Raw genomic sequence first — 24,261 nt, 5'->3', positions numbered from 1 at the left:
ACTCCATAGCCTGCATCTTCTGCCCTCTTCAGTTTCTGCCAGGACATTCATTGTTTCTTCAAGTTTACCTTTTGTTGTTGTTGTTAAATTTCTCCCATTTGCTTCCCCCATTTAAAAACACTTAATGATACTTATATTATGAATATAATTTCTTATATTTACTGAACATATTGTTTTCGTAACAACCCTGTGATACAAACTCTATTGGTCCATTATATAGAGAGAAAAATGGAGTCACAGACAAGCTAAGTAACCCGCAAAAAAAGCACACAGCTAACAAGTGATACAACCAGAATGTGAACTTGGACAAAAGAAACTCAAATGGCCATCAGCTTAGCAACTACATCATGATACTACTCAGAACTTCCTCTTCTGTTATAAAAAAGGAAGCCAGCTTTCCTTGGTCATGCCCTTCCCCAATCTACCCTTTATCTTGAAAGTATCTTCACTTTCCTGTTACTTCCAAACTCTCCAAAATGAGTTCATACTCACTACTTCTGCTTTCTTATCTCCCGTGTGCCATACAACCTTTTGCAAATGTCCACAGAACTGGCTTTCTGTAGTTCTGCAGTGATCTTAAAATTGTCAATCCCAAAACATGTTTTAATCTAAAGGACTCCTTCCCTCTGATCTCTGTGTCGTCATTTGCTTCTGCTTCTCAGAAGACACCTGTTTACCTGCTGCCTTGCATTGCAACCTTCTTTCAGTGTGTGTGTCTGATAGCTCTGATTACATTCTGAACTCTTGGTTGGCAAAATGTTTACATCTCTTAGTTCTACACCATGTACCTAGTACATAGCACATTTGCAACACATGCCAATCAGCTCTAACTGGGATGTAATTGGGATTGTCTCTCACTGGCCTGCTGACTTATTGCACACTCAGCAGAAATAGATTGCTTTACACTGCACACTTTGTTTTCCTCTTCAACATTGCTTCAGCCCTCTGTGGCTAGAGCCCCTGGTTCACAAGGGTTTTTGTTGTTTGTTTGTTTGTTTGTTTGTTTGTTTGTTTGTTTGTTTGTTTTGAGACGGAGTCTCGCTCTGTCGGCCAGGCTGGAGTGCAGCAGTGCCATCTCAGCTCACTGCAACCTCTGCCTCCCAGGTTCAAGTGATTCTCCTGCCTCAGCCTCCCGAGTAGCTGGGACTACAGGCACCCACCACCACACCTGGCTAATTTTTTGTATTTTTAGTAGAGATGGGGTTTCACCATGTTAGTCAGGATGGTCTCAATCTCCTGATCTTGTGATCCGCCCACGTCGGCCTCCCAAAGTGCCGGGATTACAGGCGTGAGCCACCGCGCCCGGCCACAAGCGTTTTTAATTGAAGAACAAAAGCCATGAAAGACACCCAAAGGCAGAAGAATCTTGATTATTTTTGCCCGAAGTCGTTCTAATCAATTGAGAAACCCCAATACCACATCACTAAGCAAAGCTTCCAGCGGGGAGAGAAGGACCTTCAGTACACACCATAGACAGCATTTTATAAGGGAAATTTTGTTTTGCAACTTTCTGTTGTACCCCTTAACTTGTTCAAACTTGGGATTGATACACGAAGTTGTCAAAGACGTGGTGAGAAGGAATACCGTGATAGGTCCTCAAGATTCACGTTTCCAAAGAGCAAATAAGCAAAGGCCAAGAGTTGGACACAGTAACTCTACAAAACTGACGTTTCCCATGACCGCTAAAAACTTCTTTCTCTGTGCCAGATATGGGGATGGGATGACTTCGGGGACTGCCTTTGGCTGTGTAGGCTTCGATCTGCTCCGGCACGCTTCTCTAACCTGCCTGTGGGTTTTTGGTCCTTACAGCTCCTGACGGTCCACCTCAGGAAGTTCACCTGGAGCCTATATCATCTCAGAGCATCAGGGTCACGTGGAAGGTAAACCCAGCAAACACTTGTATTCCCGGTGCTTTCCCCCCAGGGCGAGCCCTTCACTCCTGTTCAGTGTTCCGACACCAAGACTCTCAAATTTTACAAAACTTAGTTTTTCAAAATTAACTTGAAAGCCCTTTTCCTAAAATGCAGTATTTGTATCCACATTTTGAATACTGTCACAGCAAATTCTGTATCTCAGAGAATAAAGTGGTTTTATCTTCTTTTTTTTTTTTTTTTTTTTTCTGCTTGAATCTTGATCAAGGTCCTAAGCAGTGGTCTCTACAGAAATAGTGAAACTGAGGTCCCTGACTGCATGCTCTCATTTCATCCCAGCAAAAATGTTTTCAAATTGTTTTTTTAAATGACAAAGCATACGGTGGCAGACAGTCCACTGAGGTGGCAGGAAACAGGCCAGGTCCTCACTGTGCCACTAACTTGATGTGTTCTCAAGAAAGCCCCTACATTTTCTTGCCAGCGAAGCGAGCTGTTGAATCATCTGATGCCCAGGGCAGTGCTACCCCATGTGTGGCCCATAGAGGCCGACTGGCTGCTGGTTACTTTAGTGTTTGTTGTAAGTAGCGGGGAGAGAAAGAAAGCTTGAGCCACAATGTAAACAATTGCATCACTAAGCACATTGTTTCATTCAATAGCCATGGTTTCCATAGCAAACTTCCTCAAGTAAGGAAGCACTGTTGATTCTGGAGCAAGCTCATCACCAACCACCACTGTTCCGTGACCTTCAAGTCAGTAGCATGGCCCTAGCATGGCCCTGACCTGGTGGGCCATGGCATTAGTCATCCTCCTGAATGTGCTCTTGGAGATGACTGTCTTAGGCCAAATTCCATTTCATCCAGAATGTTATTATCGAACCAAGAGTTCTGTAAGATTGCATTAACTATCCCAGCTCTGAATTTCTCTCATTGCATGTGATTTTTTTTTTTCTTATCTCTTTCCTCACCCTTGTTTTTCCTGTGGTATCAATGGGAGAAGAGGGCAGCCAACAACCACAATGAGGTCTTTACATCACACATCTCTTCTAACCATTGCATCTGTTTTTTTGTTTGATTGTTTGTTTGTTTTCCCTCTAGTATGGGTTCTTTCATAAGATGACCAGCCTCTGTAACAAAAATGGATTTTCAGTGTTGGGGCGGATACCACCTTTGGTATTACATGCGTTAATGCAGCCCCTTTGTGTCAGCGTTTCTCAACCGCAGTCAATGAGTTGTGTTTCCAGTGGGCAGTGTGATATGACTGTTTAGCTGCACAGACAGTGCAGGCCGAGGAGTGTGGGGGGGCGGTGTCATTGGTCTTTGTGAGCACATTCACCACCTGCGAGCATCACACACATTGTAGAATAAAGACACTCAGCAAGCCATAACCCCACACGCATTCCCGCCACTCTACAAATGGAATGCTGACTCACTCTGTCTTAAATGGAAGACTGTGAAGTTTTACCCACTAGCTTTACACATTCTCTTGTGTTTTTCCCTGAAAAAGACCAGGTATTACTATGGCCTCAAAAGCTATTTGGGTCTTTTGGGTCCTGCATGAGAGAGGTGTCTGTCCACAGAAGATCTAGCTCTTATAACTAAAAATGGAAACTTCTGAGGCTTTAAAAGGCATTGTATCCTTTCTCTCTCTGTAGAAAGCAGCCACAAAAGTCAGTGCATTGCAGTTAAATTTCTTTTGAGTGCCAAAGGATGAACATGTTGTGGGACTATTAAAAGGAAGCTTGGCTTTCATTAGATTGTGAATCGACTGTAATATATTGTTCATGGAGGAGTGCAATCTATCTCTGTAGTGGGCCTTTGTGGCATGGCCTGTCAGCAGGCGGACTTGCCGGTGATCTAACTGACTAATGAGGTAGGGGCTGCCCTGTTACCAGCTTATCATTTCACGTTGGCCTGTTTATATAATGAGCTTTTAAAGGACAACACTGATTCAATCGAATTGGATGCTATTACGTGAAATCTAATGTATGTGTAAAGGACAATATGTTACATACAACTGCCTTTATTTATGGCATAAAATTCAGAATATCTGTTTTGTGTGAGGAGAAAGAAAGGAGAAATAGCATTAGCCCCAAAGACAGAGCCCCACATCTGTCAGTCAGGGTGGACATATGCAGTCGTGGGAAGTCTAAGGTGGAAGCTCATTGATGGTCACGGATGTTGATCAGAAGTAAAAGATGCATTCAGTAGAGAGATACAGGGTAAAGGAGGTAATACCTCTGGGGTTTTGGTGGGAAAATAACCATTTAGACTCTAAGCCTTTTAAAGGTAAGGGGCACTTTGGTGGTCTTTCTCTAACACTGGAGATAGATATTACATTTATTTAATTATCATTGAACAAACACTGCTTCTGTAACAACACCCTCCATTGATCAAAATAAGCAACTTTCCCCTTTTATTTTATTTTATTTATTTATTATTTATTTTGAAGCAGAGTCTCACTCTGTCGCCCAGGCTGGAGTGCAGATGGCACAATCTTTGTTCCCTGCAACCTGTGTCTCCCAAGTTCAAGCAATTCTCCTGCCTTAGCCTCCCACGTAGCTGGGATTACAGGCACGTGCCACCACACCCAGCTAATTTTTTTTGTATTTTTAGTAGAAACAGGGGTTTTCACCATGTTGGCCAGGCTGGTCTTGAACTCCTGACCTCAAGTGATCCTCCCACCTCAGCCTCCCAAAGTGCTGGGATTACAGGTGTGAGCCAGCGCACCCGGCACCCCTTTTATCTTAGTTATTTCTTTCACCAAAGAAGAGCTTCTGATTTTAAAATCTTTCATGTCCAGCAAAGGTTGCTCAGGACCTAGTGAATGCAGCCATCCTACATCAGCTACAGCACCCAGATTCAGGCCCCTTACCTTGCCCCACCTTCCCAGGGATACCTACCCACGCAGCAGTCCACAAGTATTATCGTCTTCCTTGTCAGTGTTCCACGGTTTGTAACACGCTCCCCTCTCCTGTCCATTCCTGCTCATTTGAGGCTCAGATTGTGCATGACTGCCCCCGTGAAAATGGGAATTTCCAAAGTGCAATTAGAGTTTCACGCTCTGTGTTATCCATCACTCTTGCTGATAGCTCAGTGAGGTCCCCACCCCATGGCTTCTGCAGTCTGTTTCATGTGCATCCCCTCCACTGTTCTGGGAGCTCCTTGGCGGCAGGAAGAGAGGCTCACTCAGCTCCGATCCCTCGTGGCTGACATGTGTTCCATGAATGAATGAATGGGTTGCGTGAAGGAGAGGTGAGTGTATATGTGAGTTGGGAAGGAAGAGCCCTAGAAGACAAGTGTTCCATATCACAATTGCCTGTGAAGCATTATGTGTTTCTGAGACTGCCATGGAGAAGGCATCCCAGCTATTAGGATCTCCAGACAGCAAACATGCTGAGCTCAGGCCTAACTCATGATACAGTGAAATGCCCCAGCCTGTACAATGGCAGGCACCCAAAGATGTGAACCACACTCAATACACCAGGCGACCAACCACTTTTCATGTGAGTTTCTACTATAGTAATTTTCAATATAGTTCATTGAAAAGTAAAGGGCAATAGTGGTCCAATGTGTGATAAGTTTCATGGGAAATGGACATCTTCACATCCCAAATGTAAGCCCATAGAAAGATGTTCAAGAACCACGAGCGTATTTGATGTCTATATTATGCAAGATAAAGTCTTGGAAAGGGCTCTTAAATACTTTTACAAATATTAAGTTAATTAAAGTGCTAACCGAGGCCTTGACAGAAATTCAGAAGACGATGTAAGCAGTTCTGAATAAACTAAAATAAATGACAATAAAGTTTCATTTGACATTCTTGGAAAAGCAAACGGATTTGTGTCAGCAAATGCAATTTAATTTGTGGCAGATTTTGTTTCTGATTCAAAATCAGAAAGAATATTTAAAGCTATAAATAATTGATAACATATTTGATAAAGTACCTGAAAATTGTACAACTAAGGAATTCTTTGGTTTTTCAGAAAATTCTAATTTTTAGTTTATCTCCTAAAGTGTCTCTTTTAGCAGTGTCTGTCACCTTCTCTCGTAATCAGTCTCAGAATCAACTTACCCTCCTTTTATGCAAATTAAGGACAATGTGATTGCCAGCTACTTGTGTGCATGCTTGCGTGTGTGTATGTATGTGTTTGCCGTGGTCACTCCTAAAATAAAACTTTCATTATTTGGAATATTTAATGATTATATACATCTCAAGACATTTATCCAGAGAATACAATTTAAGAGATAATTTTTTCCTATTGATATAAAATATGTGTTGTTGTTTTATTTTTGCATTAAATGAGAAATCTTTGCAGAACCACAGGCTGTCCCAAAAATATGAAATGGTCAATTACTTAAATATTCCTGTGCTGAGAATAATGATCAAAGTGATAACTTGCAATAAAAATCTGAGAATAATTTTATCACTTTCTTGGCCCTCAGTATTGTACCATCTGGGTGAAAATTTTACTTAAAATGAGCAAAATTCTCATTTAGAATTAGAGAGGTATGATTTCTGTAAAATATTAAAGTTGAACATTTAGAGATTTAATTAAATTTCAGTAATCCGAAGAATATTTTTAACCAGAATATCACATCTCCACTATCCCCAATAATTCCAGCTAATTGAGGCATCATTACAACCTATTAAGTTTCAGAGTTGAGCTCTTACAACAGGAAAATGGCTCAGTCTGTCATCTAAAAACAGAACTGCCATATTTCCAGTGACCTCGACAGTAATGGTTTAATAAACTGCGGGCTCCACTTGCCTTCTGCACTGAAATCCCTCTACCTCCAGGAAAGAACAAGGTACCTTCCTGCACTAGTATTTCCTGGCCAGGGGTTCCTGGGACAGCTGTCCTTCCGGGGGTTTGCTCCCTGCCAGGCACAATGCTCAACTTCTGCACACATTATCTCGTTTTATCTGTGAGCTGGGAACACCCAGTTTTGTGCAGAGGGAGATCCTGAAGTCAAAGGAACTTGCCCAAGTTCTGAAGGCTGGTGACTGTCAGATTGAGAACTTCCACCCAGGCTGCCTGGGTCTGCCTCCTGGGTTTCTGAGCAGTCAACAAGTTAATGACTATGAAGTGCCAAGATTGTAGTTCATGCCTAGTAATGCCCAATAAATATTAACTCCCTTTACTATTCCTTCCAAACTCACGTTATAAATTATACCCAACCCCATAAAAATTAGAGAAGATATATGAAATTTACATTCTTACCTGCTATCCTTTTCTTTCCAAATTATAAACTTAACCTTAGAGTAACTTTAGTAGTGAGTAGACACCTTTTTCTCCTATATCATTTGAAATTCAAAAAGGTTGCCTTGAAATAAACTTTACTTAATTCTTCAACTATCACTTTAATCTTTAGGCTGTGAAAAATGACAAAAGTTTGTATTTGCTTTTATGAACTAATCCATTGGCTCTAGCATTGGTTTTATAATATAGCCTTATTGAAATTCCTGAAAATCAACATTTCTTACAAATACTTAAAGAGTTTTTGGCCCTTCTCATATTAACGAGTCTAACCTCCTTCCTTGATAACAAGAAAAAAAAAATTCAAAATCTCTGGTCATCCGTGTGAAGTAAGATTGTTCTTCTTCAACTTTTTTAGGTAGACTAGACTCTAGGTTCCATGAGGGTTGAGAACATGTCTTGTGTGTTCACTGTAGCCTCAGCAGGAGTGCAATAAATATCTGTTAAAGTAACGCATAAACCATTTACCATTATTTCCTTTTATCATAAAAGGTTCATATCAAAAGGTGGTGCTTTAAAAAAAAACTGTGGACTTTCTAGAAAGCCATAGGTGACTGAATTTGCATCTTTTTGTTGTAGATATAAAATATGTATGTTTCTTTAATGAAACCATGATGTTTATTTATACCATTTGGAATGTATTCTATATCTTTCCATCTATGTATTGGGTTATTCCTCTCAGTTTAGCCATGTGATGGGCCTTCTTCAAGGACTCCAGTTCTCTGTCCCAGGAGAGAGCTGCCAGCCTGCATGCACAAAGGGTCTGGCAGGTCTCCTGACCTAAGCAGGCAGTTCCCTTGGTTTCCAGCTTCAGAGTGCAGCCAGGAAGATGCTGGCTGCATTTGCAAGAGCTACTGGTGGCCACAGGGGTAGAATCTGGGTCTGATGCTCAGGTAGGCTGGAAAGAGATACTGTCTGCGACTGTCAGGCTAAGAGGCAATTCTTGATTCAAAACCCCACTGAAAAAGCTGTACCTCTCCAGCAGAGTGACCTTGACAGGACACAAATCGAACTTGGACTAGGGCTTAGGACCAAGGCCGTCTGTCGTCATCAAGCCAGAAATCCTGTTAGATGGTTTCCTCTGAGAGCTTCACATTGAGTCTGGATGAACACAAAAAAATCTAAGTGTAGTCACTTTGATTTGTTTTATAACAGGTTATAAACTGCAAAGTTGCAATATAATTTTAGAAGGCAAGTATTGTATTTTATCTTGATTTAAAGAGCATATGATCAGAAATGCAAATAAGGTTGCAACTAAAGGGTATTTTGGACCTTTATTGACACTCATCCTTAGGTCTTTTCTTAGTGCATCAACATTACGTTTTACAATTGGACCAGGTCCTGAAGTTGTGACACTAGGTCAAAGATTGTGTATGGTCAGAATAATATTGAAAATGACTTAAATTGTCTAATAAGCACACTATGCATAATATTCACTAGGAAGCTTTACAGTAACATATATGTACAAACATGTAATATTCACAGTGAAAACTGAAGAGTACATGTAAAAATATAAGTTGACATTATTTCATCACATTTGATGTAAAGTAGCCTTAGCATAAGTTAAATCCATTTCCGACAAGTAAATTATGTATAATTAGAATACAGTATAAAAAGTACTGGATTAAATTTCAGAAAATTAGATACAACACCCATCTCTACACCTAACCAAAATGACCTTAAGCAAGTCACTCGATTTGTCATTATTGGAACTTGAACCCTTTTCTCTAGTTCTGAGTTGAGTGTTTTATTCATTATATCATAACCAAGAAAGTAGCAGTGCATTTTAATGATAGATTCTTCTCCCTCCTCCCCTCCCAGCGCTGACTTGATAGCCATAGAGGATAATGGATGTGGGCCCACTCTGGAATCCATAAAGTGGTCCCTCGATTAACAACCCCAATTTCGATCCCTATGCTAGATGCTGATTCCGCCCACCCCACCAATGGCTCTGGACAGCGCTGCCATTTCTGATGAGATATCTCCCAATAAATGTAAATATTGTGAAATTTTCCCAACAAAAAAAATAGAAGTTTATTTTCAATAACCTAATAATAGATGGATGGGGTTGGGCACAGTGGCACATGCCTGTAATCCCAGCATTTTGGGAAGCCAAGGCAGGCAGATCACTTAACATCAGGAGTTCAAGACCAGCCTGGCCAACATGGTGAAACCCTATCTGTATTAAAAATACAAAAATTAGCCAGGCATGATGGCTCATGCCTATAGTCCCAACTACTCGTGAGGCTGAGGCAGGAGAATTCCTTGAACCCTAGGAGGCAGAGGCTGCAGTGAGGCAAGATTGCACAAGTGCACTCCAGGCTGGGTGACAGAGTGAGTCTCGTCTCAAAATTTTAATTAATTAATTTTTAAAAATAGATAGGTAGTAATTTAATAAAAGTATTCAGAAGACCATCTTAGACAGTTTTATTGGTTCTCATATAATCCTAACTCTGCTTTTCATAGAGAACAAATCAGAAAATCAAGCGAAAGTGAATATGGCATTGAGCATTATAAATGCACAGATACCATACAGGGAGAGCATAGGTGGATATACACTGTTTCATGTGCTGAATGTCCTCAGACAGCAGTCCTTAAGTCATCTCGCTGATGACATTTCCCATCTTTTCAGAGAAATCAAATGAGACAGATAAGTTAGTAAACAGGGCACAGATGTTAGAATGAAAAATCAAAGGGAAACGTATATCCAATCAAGAATTACATAGACATCATCAAATGGCATCTGCTATGTCATGGACCCCTTTCCTAAGGCAAAGGAAAAAACATGACATTAGTTTTATTGTTTAAAACTTGGCTGGACGAAGTTGGTTAGGGTCCATCATAGGAAGAACCCCAGCCAGGAGAGCATGAAGTAGCTGCCCCGGCACAGGTAATTTCCAGACTATTTTCAAGGTAGCATGAAGCAAGATGGAAGAAGACAATGTGTGCCTTCAAATGTATTTCGCTAGTTCAAATACATTTAAGTTAATACATTAAGATGTAACTAACTCTATTTCAAGAGAGCCCATAACATTTTTAAAGCCAAACTCTTTGTTGTATTAAAAACTCTGAAAGCTCCTTTAAATTCTTTCAATTCCTATAATAAACTCTTCCTGTTCTTTTGAAAAATTTAAGTTGAGACCAAAAATGAAAGTACTTTGTGCTTTGAGTAATTATAGATATTTAAGAAATAAAACCATTTTACCTTCCTGTTTTCCCCGCCAGTAACAATTTAAAGTTGGAAACAAGGTTTGTTTTTCTGTAAATAACAGAAGAATTTAGGTGGCAGATCCTCAGTGAATTTAGGAAGCAAGACTTCCCACTGAAGGAGAGTGTGATTCAGGGAGTGCCTATGTTGCTCCCGTGGGCCTGTGTGGTATCTGTGGCACGTGTTGCATCTGGACTTGTGCAGTGTTTTCCCCCAGCATAAGCCAGAGTGTTCACAGGGGCCCTTGGTCTGAATGCTTCTAGCACATTCCTAACAGGGAACATACAGTAGCCTATTGGACAACTCTTTCTTTTCTTTTGTTTTTTTGTTTTTGTTTTGAGACAGCATCTCACTCTATCACCAAGGCTGGATGGTGTGTGGTGGCACCATCTCGGCTCACTGCAGCCCTGACCTCCCAGGCTCGTGTGATCCTCCTACCTCAGCCTCCTGAGTAGCTGGGACTACAAGTACATACCACCATGCCCAGTTAACTTTTTGATTTTTTTTTCTTTTTTTTGGAAATAAGGTCTCACGATTTTGCCCAGGCTGGTCTCAAATTCCTGGCCTACAGTGGTCCTCCTGCCTCAGCCTTCTAATATGCTGTGATTACAGGCATCAGTCACTGTGCCTAGGCTAGACAACTTTTTCAATATTCTACCCCGAAATACCTATTCTTGCATGTTGATGTCTAAAATTCCCTTTAGTCAAGGCTAAAGCCTTTCATTACCCAAAAATAGATAAGAGGCTACCTGTGGTGGCTCATACCTATAATCCCAGCACTTTCCCTCATCTTCCTGTCTTCTTCTGAGCCCTCAACACTCTGCTAACCTCAGCCCATTACCCAGTTCCAAAGTCACTTCTGTATTTTCAGGTAGCTTTATAGCAGTGCCCCACTCAAAAATGGTTTCCGGTTCATTGGTTCTTTTGGCATGGATGTAAAGCACTCAGGAATTCCTTCCAGTTGTAAAATTAAAGCTCACCTTTCAGCGGGCAGGCTCCTTCTAAGACCTGGATCTTCTTTGGTTCTTCTGGACAGATACTTAGCAAAAATGACAAAGGCTGCAACAACCGTGCATGTGATTGATGCCGCTCACTCCTTTACAAGCGCGCTCTCTCTCTCTCTCTTCTCTCTCTCTCAGTTTGACTGTCACAGCTTCCACCTGCCTCCTGGCAGTGCCATTCCCTGCCATTCCCATCTGTGTGTCCCTTCCAGCCCAGGGTCACTCTCACCCACTACCTGCTCTGAGCCTCATCCCTGTGGATTCCAGGACTCAGTTTGTCTCCATACTTACCCTCTCCTCCTATATCACGTGAGGGTTCTGTTAGTTATTCTTGAATTTATATTATTAACAAACATGGAAGAGAGGGAGGGAAATGGAGACAGTTCCAGTTTAAAGACCTACAAGGTAGACAGAGTCTGCCCTGTGCACCTGTCAGAGCACTGGTCGGGGCGACTCCTGGCTTGGCTCCCTGCCCCAGGCTCCAGCTTCCCAAACCCTGCCCTCCTCAGTGGATAGGGCCTGTTTGTTCCCAAGGAAGATTCTTCTTCACCCTCCTTTCCTCTCTTTTCTCATCAAGACATCCAGGTTGCCTCCAGAGCATGCAGACCCGGTGGTTTGTTGGGGTGAGAGGTGGATATGGATATGTCTCCATATCACTCAGCTCCACCCCAGCCCAAATGACCTCCTTACCAGCCGTGTTGGATCATGACTGACCCTCCACTGGCGCTGTCTTACAAAGCTTCCAGAATCAGATGCTGTCTTCTCCCACCCCACAAAACTACTACTGAGCATTTTCCATGGCCCCATGACCATGCCTTTGAAATCCTGCCTCTTGTGCTTGTTTATCAGATTAGGGTCAGGGAGACCCTCCCTCCCTTATCTCTGTGGCCTTTCTTGGGCCCCTGCCCTGCCCTCCTTGGCCATACTACCATTACAGGGCCTCCATTACCTGCAGAGGGTCTACTTTGGGTTGAGCCTTCCAGGCATGTGTGGTGGGCCAAAGCCCTTTGGGTTCACTCAGCCACTGCTAAATAGTTGGGGCCCAGCCTTAGGCTTACAGACTAGCATACCCCCTCTTTGGCATCAGAGCACACCCTCTAAGTCCCCATTGTCGGGCACAGGAGATAGGTGGGGGCATTTCCAGAGGCCACCCCTCAGAGCTGATTCATAGGAAGCAAAGCCCGAATTCCCTTGTTTGGTCCTTGGCAGAGAGCACTGATAGGCCTCTGTAGCTGGTAGGAAATACTAACTGTGGCTAGCAGGTGGTATGAGGTATGAAGAACAACAGAATTCAAAAACGGAGTGTCCCAGCAGGAGGAGCTATTTCACAGGTGTTTGTTGGCTGGATGAATACAGTGGAAGCTGTCCTACACTTTAGAAATGGAATAAATGGAGTTTTGCTTTGCAGTAGTTAACCTCAATTCCATATCGTAAAATTATCAGTCTATTATTTCTAGCATTCAGCATTTATGTCTTAAGGCAAAGCCCACATACACCCTTGGCCACCCTTTCCTCCTCAGCTGCCAAGTCTGACTAGAATATGGCAGCTCCAGCCTGCAAATAACATTCTTGGCTCTCAAGACAGCACCTATTTCAAATAATCTGTCATTTATCATTTATTTATCAAACTGAAATTGCATAGCCCCTGAGTTCTAAACACTGTCTCATTATCAGGTTATGTGGCCCTTTTCTATTTCATGAAATGTGGACACTTCATCCTTTCCTAGCTCCTCGAAAGATAATGACTTTGGGGGAGTCAGTCACATGCCTGTATATCTCCCCGTTATGAGACCTAGGACACAGATAGTGTTTTTAATACAGTGCAACTCTAAGGAGAGATATATGAACAAAAATACCATTTAAGGCCAGAAGCAGTGGCTCACACCTATAATCTCAGCACTTTGGGAGGCTGAGTTGGGCAGATTATTTAAGCTCAGGAGTTGGAGACCAGCTTGGGCGACATGGCAAAAACCCATCTCTACAAAAAAATACAAAAATTCGCCTGGTGTGGTGGAATGCTTGTGATCCCAGGTACTCAGGAGGCTGAGGTCGAAGGATTATTTGAGCCTGGGGAGGTTGAGGAGGCAGTGAGCCATGATCCCACCACTGCATTCCAGCATGGGTGACAGAGTGAGACCCTGTGAAAAAGAGAAAAGAAAAAAGAAAAGAAAAGAAAAAAAGGAAGGGAGAGAGGGAGGGAGGGAGGAGGGAGAAAGGAAAGGAGAAGAAAGAAAGGAGAGAAAAGGAAAGGAAAGGGAAAAGAAAGGAAAGGAAAGGAATTATTTGAGGCAGTAATGTAAAAAATCTCTCTCTGACGTAACTCCCTCAAAATCCATTGTCCATGGACCAAGATAGCCAGCTGGTTCTCACACCACCTACACACGTATTGTAAAGCAGAATCCCTTTAGTGCTGCGTAAGGTAGATCTTTAAATTGCTCCTAAGACCAGGAAGGTCTAACAGTTTTATGTGCATTTATTCCCTTTTGTTCTGCAAAGAACCAGGAAAATGGGTTATTGGCTAACCTGAGAAATGGGGGAATGCATCGTTACTGCTTTTTCACTAAATAGTCTCTTCAGGCAAAGCCAAATCGAAATCACTGAGTGACTCCCAGTGATAAGCACAGTGATTCTCAGACTTGAGGGAGCACCAGTATCCCGGAGGCTTTTTAAAACACACCTCACCAGGCTGCACCCCCAGGGTTTATTCTAGATTCAGGAAGTCTGAGTGGGTCCCCAGTTCTTGCAGCTCTAACAGTTTTCCGGGTGATGTGGATGTTGCTGGTAGCCACGATGCTACTACATACAGGCTCCATAGGTTCTGTCACATAGGTATGTCCCTAGCTTCATCTGTGCTTGTACCATCCCCCACCCCTGTGATCACCATGGATACCTCACCTCAGAGTCACTTGAGCCTCTCTCCATTCCTTGGTGTCTTCTGTCCTTGCTCCTGGATGTAGCTGTGTTAGCCAATTGCTTTGCCGACAGCATTGCACCCTCCAAGGCAACGTCCAGTCACCCTTCAGCTCAGGTGAAGTGTGCTCTTCTCTGGCAATCCTTCTGACCCCAGTTTCCCCTCCATAGTACCCTGGGCAAACCTTCAGCACTGCAGTTTTCTGAACACTGATTAACTCATAGGTGTCCCTGGTGTGTCATGCCTTGTGTAGAACAGACACCCAGTTAAAGTTTGTTCAATGTGATGCACCCATTCACTGAGCCAGCTTATGGAGTGGCTACTGTTTATGTTGGAAAGCAGGTAAGGGTGGGGGGCGGGGCGGGGGGGCGCTGCAGAAAATGCACAAAGATGAAAAAGACTGTGCCCAACTTGTCACATAAGGGAAACGAGGACAGATTACATTTTAAGTGGATTTGGAGGAATCTAAAAAGAAAATGTTCAATTCATTTCCCACCTAAATTATTCAACATGCCTGAGAAAGACAGGGTTCTTCAAACATGAAATTCTGCAATGAGGCTTTTAGCTGACTCTGGCCAATAGGTGAATTCTGCACATCCAGCAAAAGTCATTTCCTTTCAGTGGGAAGGGGGAGGGAGGCATGTGGGAAACAGAACATGGCTGGTAGTCTTCAGCACAAGAGATACCTGTTCTAATCAGCCACATCCAGGAAGGTACGGTGAGCATTTGCACATCTACTGTTTTACTGTCCCTTTAAATGATGGAGCATCTGCCACAGGCGGCTTGTAGCAGACTGATTAGGAAGGACGTATAAAATACAGTCACTTGCACACCGTGCAAATACATTTACACGGTGCAACTGTTGTCATGGAGATCAAAAGAGAAGGTTTCTTAAAGAAAGTGGGGGTTGGGAGGGATTTGGAAGCTGGAGAAAGGGCGTCTGAGAGGATGAAAGGAGGCTGTTTAGGAGGACTACAGGAGAGAAAAACCTGCCACACCAGGAAAGGGGAGAGAGAGAAAAAAAACCCGCCAGGCCATGGCAGATAAATGAAAGAAATGAGAAGAAATCAGGATCATTACTGGATCCAAAGGCAAATGAATGGGAGAGTAAAGTTCAACACAGGAAAAACAATCTTTGTGTGAGAAACCTAACAATGAGCAGGCATGACCTTCTCTTAGATTTGCATTGCATTCAATGGGATTTGAGAAGAGGCAAACAGAAAGCACTCACTTCAGAAAGCAGTCTGTTGTTTGTAAATATGTCCTCAAGGATTTCTTTAATTTAAACACATTTCTGAATTTCAGCATTTTCCCCTGTGGAAAGGACCTCATTTTATTGAGTTCTTAAATAAGAGTAGAAGGGAGCCCTTAGGTTTTTTTATTTTTTATTTTTTCCATATACTTACTTTTCAAATGACTTCTTTAATTTGTCTTAAGATGACTGGTTACCAAGTGAGATTTGCTGTCAATCTGTAGGTCCATCATCATAAAAACATGTAACCCACCGGCTGCCTGAATAAGTGAGCAAATTCTCTTTCTGGAATCATTCTTTTAAGAAGGACAAAAATGAATGACAGTGTTCAAATAAATTGGCTCATCAGAAGCTATTTTCATCCCTGGTGGGGCCTGGGCAATGAAGGTCAACCCCTCCAAATCCTGCCTCAACCTGTCATCCTTCTGTGTAGGCCAGCAGGCTAAGTCCCAGCACAGAAGCCAACCCTCAGCTTGAATCCACACTTCCCGGCTGTCACATTGGACTGCTGAGTTCTCTGCTTCTCTTCAACAGCTAAGCCAGGCCTCTCTTCAACAGCTAAACCATGTGTCTGCAGTCGAGGAATTCCTTCTGACTTCATACCTTTGCCATCAGTCCTTTACCCAGTTAGATTATAAACCTGTATCTGCGATCATTCTTACCCACCTCTTTTCTTGCACCTCATGTGTGTTCAAAACCATTCTCTTCTCCATCTGCAAGAACATCTTCTGAGAACATCCCAGTGTTGAAGCCCTGATTTAGGCAGGGGGAAATAGTAAGTGAGATTACATTCTGTAGGGTTCCTTGCATTCTAGGGCTTGCAATGCTATTCTTTGAAACCACATGTTTCATCGAGAATGGTGGCCACCAGAGGAGTGGAAGTGATGAGTGAATGCCAATGGAGACCAGGGAGGGAAAGGGCTTCTTGGTGAGAGTGGTCTAGGGAAGAGCCCTGGTGAGCTGGGAGCTGAGCTAGCCTGCAGAGAAGGAGTAGAGTGGGTATTCGTTGAAAGAAGAAAGAAGAACATTTTTTGACAACAGCTTTTATAAGGTGGGAATATGTAAGACAGTTGGGATCCCCACCCTCTTTCAGGCAGTCAGAGAGGAACCCAGGTGAGCAAGCAATACCCAGGAGGCATTAGTCTTGAAAGATGAGGCAGAGATCAGATCTCACAACAGGTACTACTGAGATCAGGAGACAGAGATCAAAGAGGCATGGTCAAAGTGGTTTCGTAGGAAATTTGTGTTCTCCAATATTATGCAACTCAGATTCAAAATATGTTTCCAGATCCCTACCTGATTTCTTCTTTTCCTTTTCTTCTTACCCCACCATTAACCTCATTCACTGAGTTTCATGAAAGTGAATCATTACTTCCACCCATGTATCAATTGTTCTACAGTGCTAATTAACAACCTTAATACAGTGTTCTAAAGATCATTTCCCTATGAGGATGTATTCTCTATACCCCAGAAAACCATCTCCCTTTGTTCCAAGTAGACACATGCTCCAAGCAAAAATGTCTAAAGCATCATTCAAAACAATTTTTCCAGTAAAGGATCTTACGCACTAATATTTCTTGGGAATATGAAACCCACTGCCAGACAAATGGATTAAAATGTCTCCACTAAACACACCTTCCACTCCTACTGACTTGTCTATAACTCAGAGTGAGCCTCTAGTGTCATTTTTGAAAACCTGAACTACAGGCCCTAACATTTCTTATACTTAATATACAAAATCCCTACATTTATGGATTTTTTTCAGAGGGTGTTTTAAAATACATCCACAAGGATTTCTTTAAATACATTTCTAAATTTCAATCTGACTAGTCTATCTACAAATTAATAAAGTAACTTAAACTTTCCCTGATGGAGTAAGAATTTTTGCTTGCTTTTATGCATAAAAATATACAATTTTCTCTTCATGTGATCCATTGAATTTTCCTCTGATTAGAAATGCTATGTATAGTGTAACTTTACAAAACTAAGAAACTTTGCAAAAGGGTGAAAAGTTCTCTGAGGCTCTATGAGTGGTTAATACCAAATACAACTTTGGAGAATTCCTACTCTGTACTTGCCTTGAGACAGTTGTTTTAACGTATTTGACCTTTTGTTTCTTCATCCGTAAAGAAGTATACTTATACTCTGTGGGGTTTTTGTGGGAAAGAAAATGAAATAATATACATAAAGTACCAATTACAATGGGAAGCAAACAGTGTTCAGTAAGTGGAATTGGAGGTGGTAGAGGTGGTAGGGTAGTAGTTGTAGTGGTCATTGTGGTGGCATTCATGTTGGTGTTGGGATAGTGATGGAGTGATGGATGATGGTGGTGGTAGTGATGTTGGCATTGGGATTGTGATGGAGTGACAGATGATTGTGGTGATAGTGATGTTGGTGTTGGGATAGTGATGGAGTGACTGACGGATGGTTGTGGTGATAGTGATGGTGGTGCTGGGATAGTGATGGAGTGATGGATGGTTGTGGTGACAGTGATGTTGGTGTTGGGATAGTGATGGAGAGTGATGGATGGTTGTGGTGATAGTGATGTTGCCATTGGGATTGTGATGGAGTGATGGATGGTTGTAGTGATAGTGATATTGGTGTTGGGATAGTGATGGAGTGACGGATGGTTGTGGTGATAGTGATGGTGGTGCTGGGATAGTGATGGAGTGATGGATGGTTGTGGTGACAGTGATGTTAGTGTTGGGATAGTGATGGAGAGTGATGGATGGTTGTGGTGATAGTGATGTTGGCATTGGGATTGTGATGGAGTGACGGATGGTTGTGGTGATAGTGATGTTAGTGTTGGGATAAGTGATGGAATGATGGATGATTGTGGTGATAGCAATGTTGGTGTTGGAATAGAGGTGGAGTGATGGATAGTTGTGGTGGTAGTGATGTTAATATTGGGATAGTAATGGAGTGATGGATGGTTGTGGTGATAGTGATATTGGTGTTGGGATAGTGATGAAGTGAAGCATCTTTTTAGTAATAGTGATGGTGGTAACATCAAGGATGATGATGGAAGTAGCAGAGGTTGAAGTGTGGTTTGTTGGTGAAGTTTGTGATAAATATGGTGGTAAAGTTGGAAGAAGTGATAGAGGTGCTTCTACCTTTAGGTTATTTTTATGGCGGTGATGTTGATACTGGTGGTTGTAATGTTGGTGATGTCAGTGGTGGAGATGCTATTGGTGGTGGTGGTGGTGTTCACAGTATTTTTGGCAGAGATGAAGCTGGTGGTGATGATGGTGGTAGAGATGATAGTAGTGATGGTGGTGGCTTGGCTGTGTGGGGGACCTGAGGGAGTGACACTGATGTTGGCAGTGGTGACAGTGACCTGCAGAGGTGGTACACATTGATTGCTGGTGGTGGGCATCATGGTGGAGGTGCCAGTTAGTGTTGTAATTGAAATAGAAAGATAACCTAGAGATGAGTCAGCACACTACCTTTTTTTTTTTTAAAAAAAAAAAACAGCTTTATTGAGATACAGTTAGCATGCTATAGTATTCCCTATTTTAAGTGTACGATTCAGTGGTATTTCATATGTTTACAGAGATATGCAGCCATAACCATAATTGTAAACATTTTCATCACCCCACAGGGAAAGCTTGCAACCACTGGCAGCTGCTCCCATCCTCCCCCACTACCTTTTAAGTCTGTTTTTAAATCGTATAGTTTGGGAAACTCTAAGCTATGAAAGTATATGTTCCCTTTATAGGAAACACATCTCACTTCTTCCTCAGGTGCAACGATTTATTCTGCATGAAAACTGTAGATCGTATTAGCACCCTGAAAAAAAAAGATGTAAAAACACTACTGCCATTGAATAACACATAACTCTTCTCAACATATTTCATTTCAAAATTGGAATGTTAAGAAAAATAGAGGAGAGCTCTCATTTGTTCCTTGTGACATAGTCCCTTAACTTACCGTAGTATATTATACATCTGGAAGAATAATAACCAAAAAAGCCCTATCTCATTAACAGCCAATTGAAACATGGACTTAAAAATAAGACAGTCATCTACTTGTGGGACTTGAGTTCAGTAAGTAAACTTAGAAACAGAGAAACTATATTGTGAAGATGTTTAACATAGCATTTGTGGTAGTAAATAAATCCGGAAACAACAATATCCCCAACAATAAAAAAAAATGGTTAAATAAAATAAAACATCAATATGATGGAATATGATATTTAAAGATTAAAGTAAAGATGGGAATATAATCATAATAACATATTAAATGAAGAAGAAAAATTCAGACACCAAGTTGTACAGGCTACAAACACAGCTATGTGGGGCAAAACATTTTACTTTAGATGAATAGGCTGAAATGCATCAAAATGTGAATAGAGTTGCATTGGATAGAAATGGTGGTGGTTTACTTTTATTATAAAAATGAGATAATTATTCTGCACAGTATTTTGCAGAAGTATCAACTAAGAAAAAATAAGCTTTATTTTGGAACTCACAGTACTAAAATGTAGTTCTTCTAAGAAAAATGTAAAGAATTTTCTTTTTCTTGTTAACAAACTATTGAAATGGAACAGAACAAAAACACCTGTGTTGTCTATTATACTTAAGCTTCTTAGAATGTGTTTTCACCCATGGAGAGGAAATAAAGGAAAGATTTCCCCATTCTACCTGTAAAACAGATGACAGGCAGGATTAATCCCACCAAACTGGAGGAACTACATGTCGGCAAGCAGGTCCCTTCATTCTTGTGGAGGATTTAGCTAAATTGGTTACTCTATGAAAACATTTTCTCACAGGCATTTGACTCCACTGTCTACACTTCTTGACCGGACTCCACATTCCCCATACTGTGAATCCAACTTGCTGTCTTAGGGAGCCTTAAAGCCTCACTGGGAGCCAGTTGAACAATTAGAATATTTAATGGATGTAAACCTCATTTAAAAATAATATTATTTTATTGGGCTCACTATATCTAACATTAAAACACTGTGTAAAATAGGGGAAATCTCCTTGTTGGTAAATTTGACTTATAGGTGATGTTGGCAGAGAAATTAATTTAATTAATTAGGTTACATAAATGCAATTCAGTGGTTGCAGCAAAACAATTTTCACGTAGAGTAATTGAATTTTCAAAACACAGAATCTTGAGATCTGTTTCTCAACAGTGTGAAAAGCCATAGCCCAACAGTGCAAAAGCCAGCACATCTGTGGATTCAGAGGTGCATAGACATTTGTTTATAATAAAAAGGGTATGAGCTCTTCTACCAGGATCTAACTCTGAGCCAACAGATACAAATAATAAATGGTTTACGTGACTGTTTCACTGACACCTGCTGGCACCATGAATATACTACATTAGATTGGCTATTGGGAAAAGCAAGTGGAGTCCAAGAAAATCATAAATGGAGAAACTTGCTGTGAACAATAAAAATGATTTTACTGCTCTTGAATAAGTCAGAATGACTGCTAATGACAGTCTGAGGCGTGGAATCCCCTGGGAAGTGAGTATTAGGCAATCCATAAGTGTTTGCTGAATCCATCAATGCTGCTCATCAGCTTAAAACCTTCTTCTGATTTCTCCCTGTCTGCCCTGCCCCAGTCACATTTGGCAGGTTTCCAAGGTCTTGCTCCACTCGGTCTGTTCCCTCCTGACTCACCGCTGGGGCAGGTGCACACCCTCTACAGGCTCCACTCACCCCATCCTCCTTCCACTTCTCTGAGCCGTGCCCCACCAAGCCCACCTGGGCTCTGAGTCTTCCCACCATTTCAGAACACCCACACTAACACTTTCTGGATGCCTGCTGGCCTTCACCTCCCTACCATGCATGTCCACACTTTTCTCTACAGATTCTTAAGTGCTTATTTCCTCTCTCCAGGTCGATTATAAGCACTTTCAGGACGGAGAAAGCTTTCAGAGCCCTGAGAGATCTAGATCCATAGTTTGTACTTAAATATATGTGTGTATATGTATATGCATATATACGTACATGTATACATATATACACACACACACACATAAACAAACATATCTGTTGACTGCCTGAAAGTCTACAAAACCTTTATTTCCTAGAGCCGCATCTTGGTGGCATTCGTATACCTTTTTTTTTTTTTTTTTTTTTTTGAGACTGAGTCTTATTCTGTCACCCAGGCTGGAGTGCAGTGGTGCAATCTCGGCTCACTGCAACCTTCACCTCCCAGATTCAAGTGATTCTCCCATTTTAGCCTCCCAGGTAACTGGGACTACAGATGCCCACCACCATACCTGGCTAATTTTTGTATTTTTAGTAGAAACGGGGTTTCACCATGTTGGCCAGGCTGGTCTTGAACTCCTGACCTCAAGTGATCTGCCTGCCTCAGCCTCCCAAAGTGGTGGCATTACAGGCATGAGCCACCACACCCAGTCTTATACCATTCTTGAAAAGGCTCCAGTTTCCAAATAAAGTCCTACACATCGGCCTAAATCCTACTTTGACCTGGTGGACCATCTTCACATCAGCAGGGTGGAGTTAGCACCAGCCTCTCTCTTGCCCCCAATTTAATCACCCCCAAATGATTCCAGAATGACTCAGGGCTTCCTGAAAGAGATTACCTTTCTATAGTGTGTACACTCACCTTCACATGCCAGTTTTCAACCTGGAAACACCGTGGTTCTGGGATATTTCCTTAGAATATAAGCTCCGTGAGGACAGAGGTCTTTTGTTTTCTTACATTTCCAAACTGAAGTCTGTTCCCTGGTGCCTGGAACAAGGCCTGGCACAGAGCAGCGAGCCCAAGAGTTCTTGCTGGGTGCAGGCCTGAGGGTCAGTCACACCCCATCGTAAGTGTACCTGGAGATGCCACAAACATGATCTGTATTTTGACACTTTCTCGCCAATTAGACAAGTCAACCAGGACAGCATGAAGGACAGAATGAGAGCGCAGGCTCTGGGGCCAGACACCTGGGTTCAGATTCCCCTCCTGCCATGTATACTCAGGTGACCTCCAGTGTCCATTGACGGTCCAGTGGCTCAGAGGGGCTGAGAGGGCCGGATGCACTCGCAGGTAAAGGAAGGGTGCCTGGCACAGACCAAGCACTGCACATGGCTTTGCAGCTGCTACTGGACCACTGCCCCAGCATCACGGCAATGACGCCACTTTATTTCTGCTTTCCTACTGGGTGTGGGCGTTGATTTCACTCTTGTCCTACCTCAAGACTTCTTTAGTGTGTTCTTTTCTCTCCTGTTTAGGCTCCCAAGAAACATTTGCAAAATGGGATTATCCGTGGCTACCAAATAGGTTACCGAGAGTACAGCACTGGGGGTAACTTCCAGTTCAACATCATCAGTGTCGACACCAGCGGGGACAGTGAGGTTTACACCCTGGACAACCTGAATAAGTTCACTCAGTACGGCCTGGTGGTGCAGGCCTGTAACCGGGCCGGCACGGGGCCTTCTTCTCAGGAAATCATCACAACTACTCTCGAAGATGGTAGGTTCGGCCCGGCCCTGGTGGTGACTTTCCCTCCGCAAAGGTTCCCTCGGGTCTCCCCCGGGGCTCCCCCAACCTCGCCGCCCCCGCTCCTCCCTCCGCTGACTTTGCAGTGACCTGCAGGGCCTGGGGTCTCGGGTGGGAAAGCCTTGCCTCATGACCTCGCCCACCCCACTGATTCGCACCCCTCAGGCTGGGCTGGATTGCAAAGCCAGCAAGTCCCTCCCTTTTCAGACTCTTCCTCATTCATTTCGGTTACAAGAATTGGGCTTTTCTGGAGTGAAGGCGAGGCTCTCCCTATTACTGCAGAAGTCTCACAAGAAGACAGAAATGCTATTTGCTAAAAAGCTTTCTCCCAAATGTTAAGAAGGTTTTGTTAAATTTATTGTTTTTTCAATTGCTTTCTATTTTCAAGCAGTCTGAGCCCAGAGAAAAGGAATTTTCAGATCGCACAGTGATCGATCGCCCCCTAGCGGCCTTGATGAATTAATTAGCCCTTCCAGGGTGACACAGAAAAACCCAGAAGCTCTAATTTCCAGTAGTGTTTGTAAATAAAGAACCCTGGTATCCAAAGGCACAGTGTTTCAGGCAGAAAGTTAAGATATGGGGGTTATTTGTAGCAATAAGTGGTAGCTTTCAAGGCAGCAAGCTGGCACTGCATTTACCTCTTGTGCAGTTAGCCATTTGATCATAGTTGTTTTGTTTTGTTTTGTTTTTTTTGAGACGGAGTCTCTCTCCCGAGTCTGGAGTGCAGTGGCGCGATCTCAGCTCACTGCAAGCTCCGCCTCCCGGGTTCACGCCATTCTCCTACCTCAGCCTCCCAAGCAGCTGGGACTACAGGCGCCCGCCACCTCGCCCGGCTAATTTTTTGTATTTTTAGTAGAGACGGGGTTTCACCATGTTAGCCAGGATGGTCTCGATCTCCTGACCTCGTGATCCGCCCGCCTCGGCCTCCAAAAGTGCTGGGATTACAGGCGTGAGCCACAGCGCCCGACCCTTGATCATAGGTTTGAGGAAGCAAATATGACTTGCACCTGTAATATCTGACAATTTTTGCAAGGAGAGGAGTCTTCAGTGACTTGCAACTTGAACACTGGAATTGTCTATCTTCATAATCTTTGCAATAGTAGTTAAATATGCCTTTGTTTTTGCTTCAATGCTCATTTTTCATTAAGATGCTTGTTTCAGCCAGTATTTTGCACCCCCTCCTAGTGCCAACAGTTAAGATTTACAAAAGCTCAGTAGTAAAAATGCTTTCAACATTCTTCTGACCCGTCTCCTCGTCTGTGGTCTCTCTTCCCTCTGGGGAAAGGGATGAG

The 24,261-nt window shown here is 42.6% G+C and overlaps 1 protein-coding gene across 1 annotated transcript in view; it reads left to right on the top strand.

The window, feature by feature from the left end:
- The window catches only part of DSCAM (DS cell adhesion molecule), a 350,956-nt gene that overhangs the window by 195,189 nt on the left and 131,506 nt on the right, over positions 1-24,261 (top strand). The window contains 2 exon segments of the mRNA XM_030915322.1: positions 1,810-1,880; positions 22,702-22,942. Of these exon segments, the coding sequence (XP_030771182.1) occupies positions 1,810-1,880; positions 22,702-22,942 (312 nt within the window).

Source organism: Rhinopithecus roxellana, chromosome 13, assembly GCF_007565055.1.
Source record: "Rhinopithecus roxellana isolate Shanxi Qingling chromosome 13, ASM756505v1, whole genome shotgun sequence".
Lineage (NCBI taxonomy): Eukaryota > Metazoa > Chordata > Mammalia > Primates > Cercopithecidae > Rhinopithecus > Rhinopithecus roxellana.
This window is presented reverse-complemented; position numbering and strand designations above follow the sequence as displayed.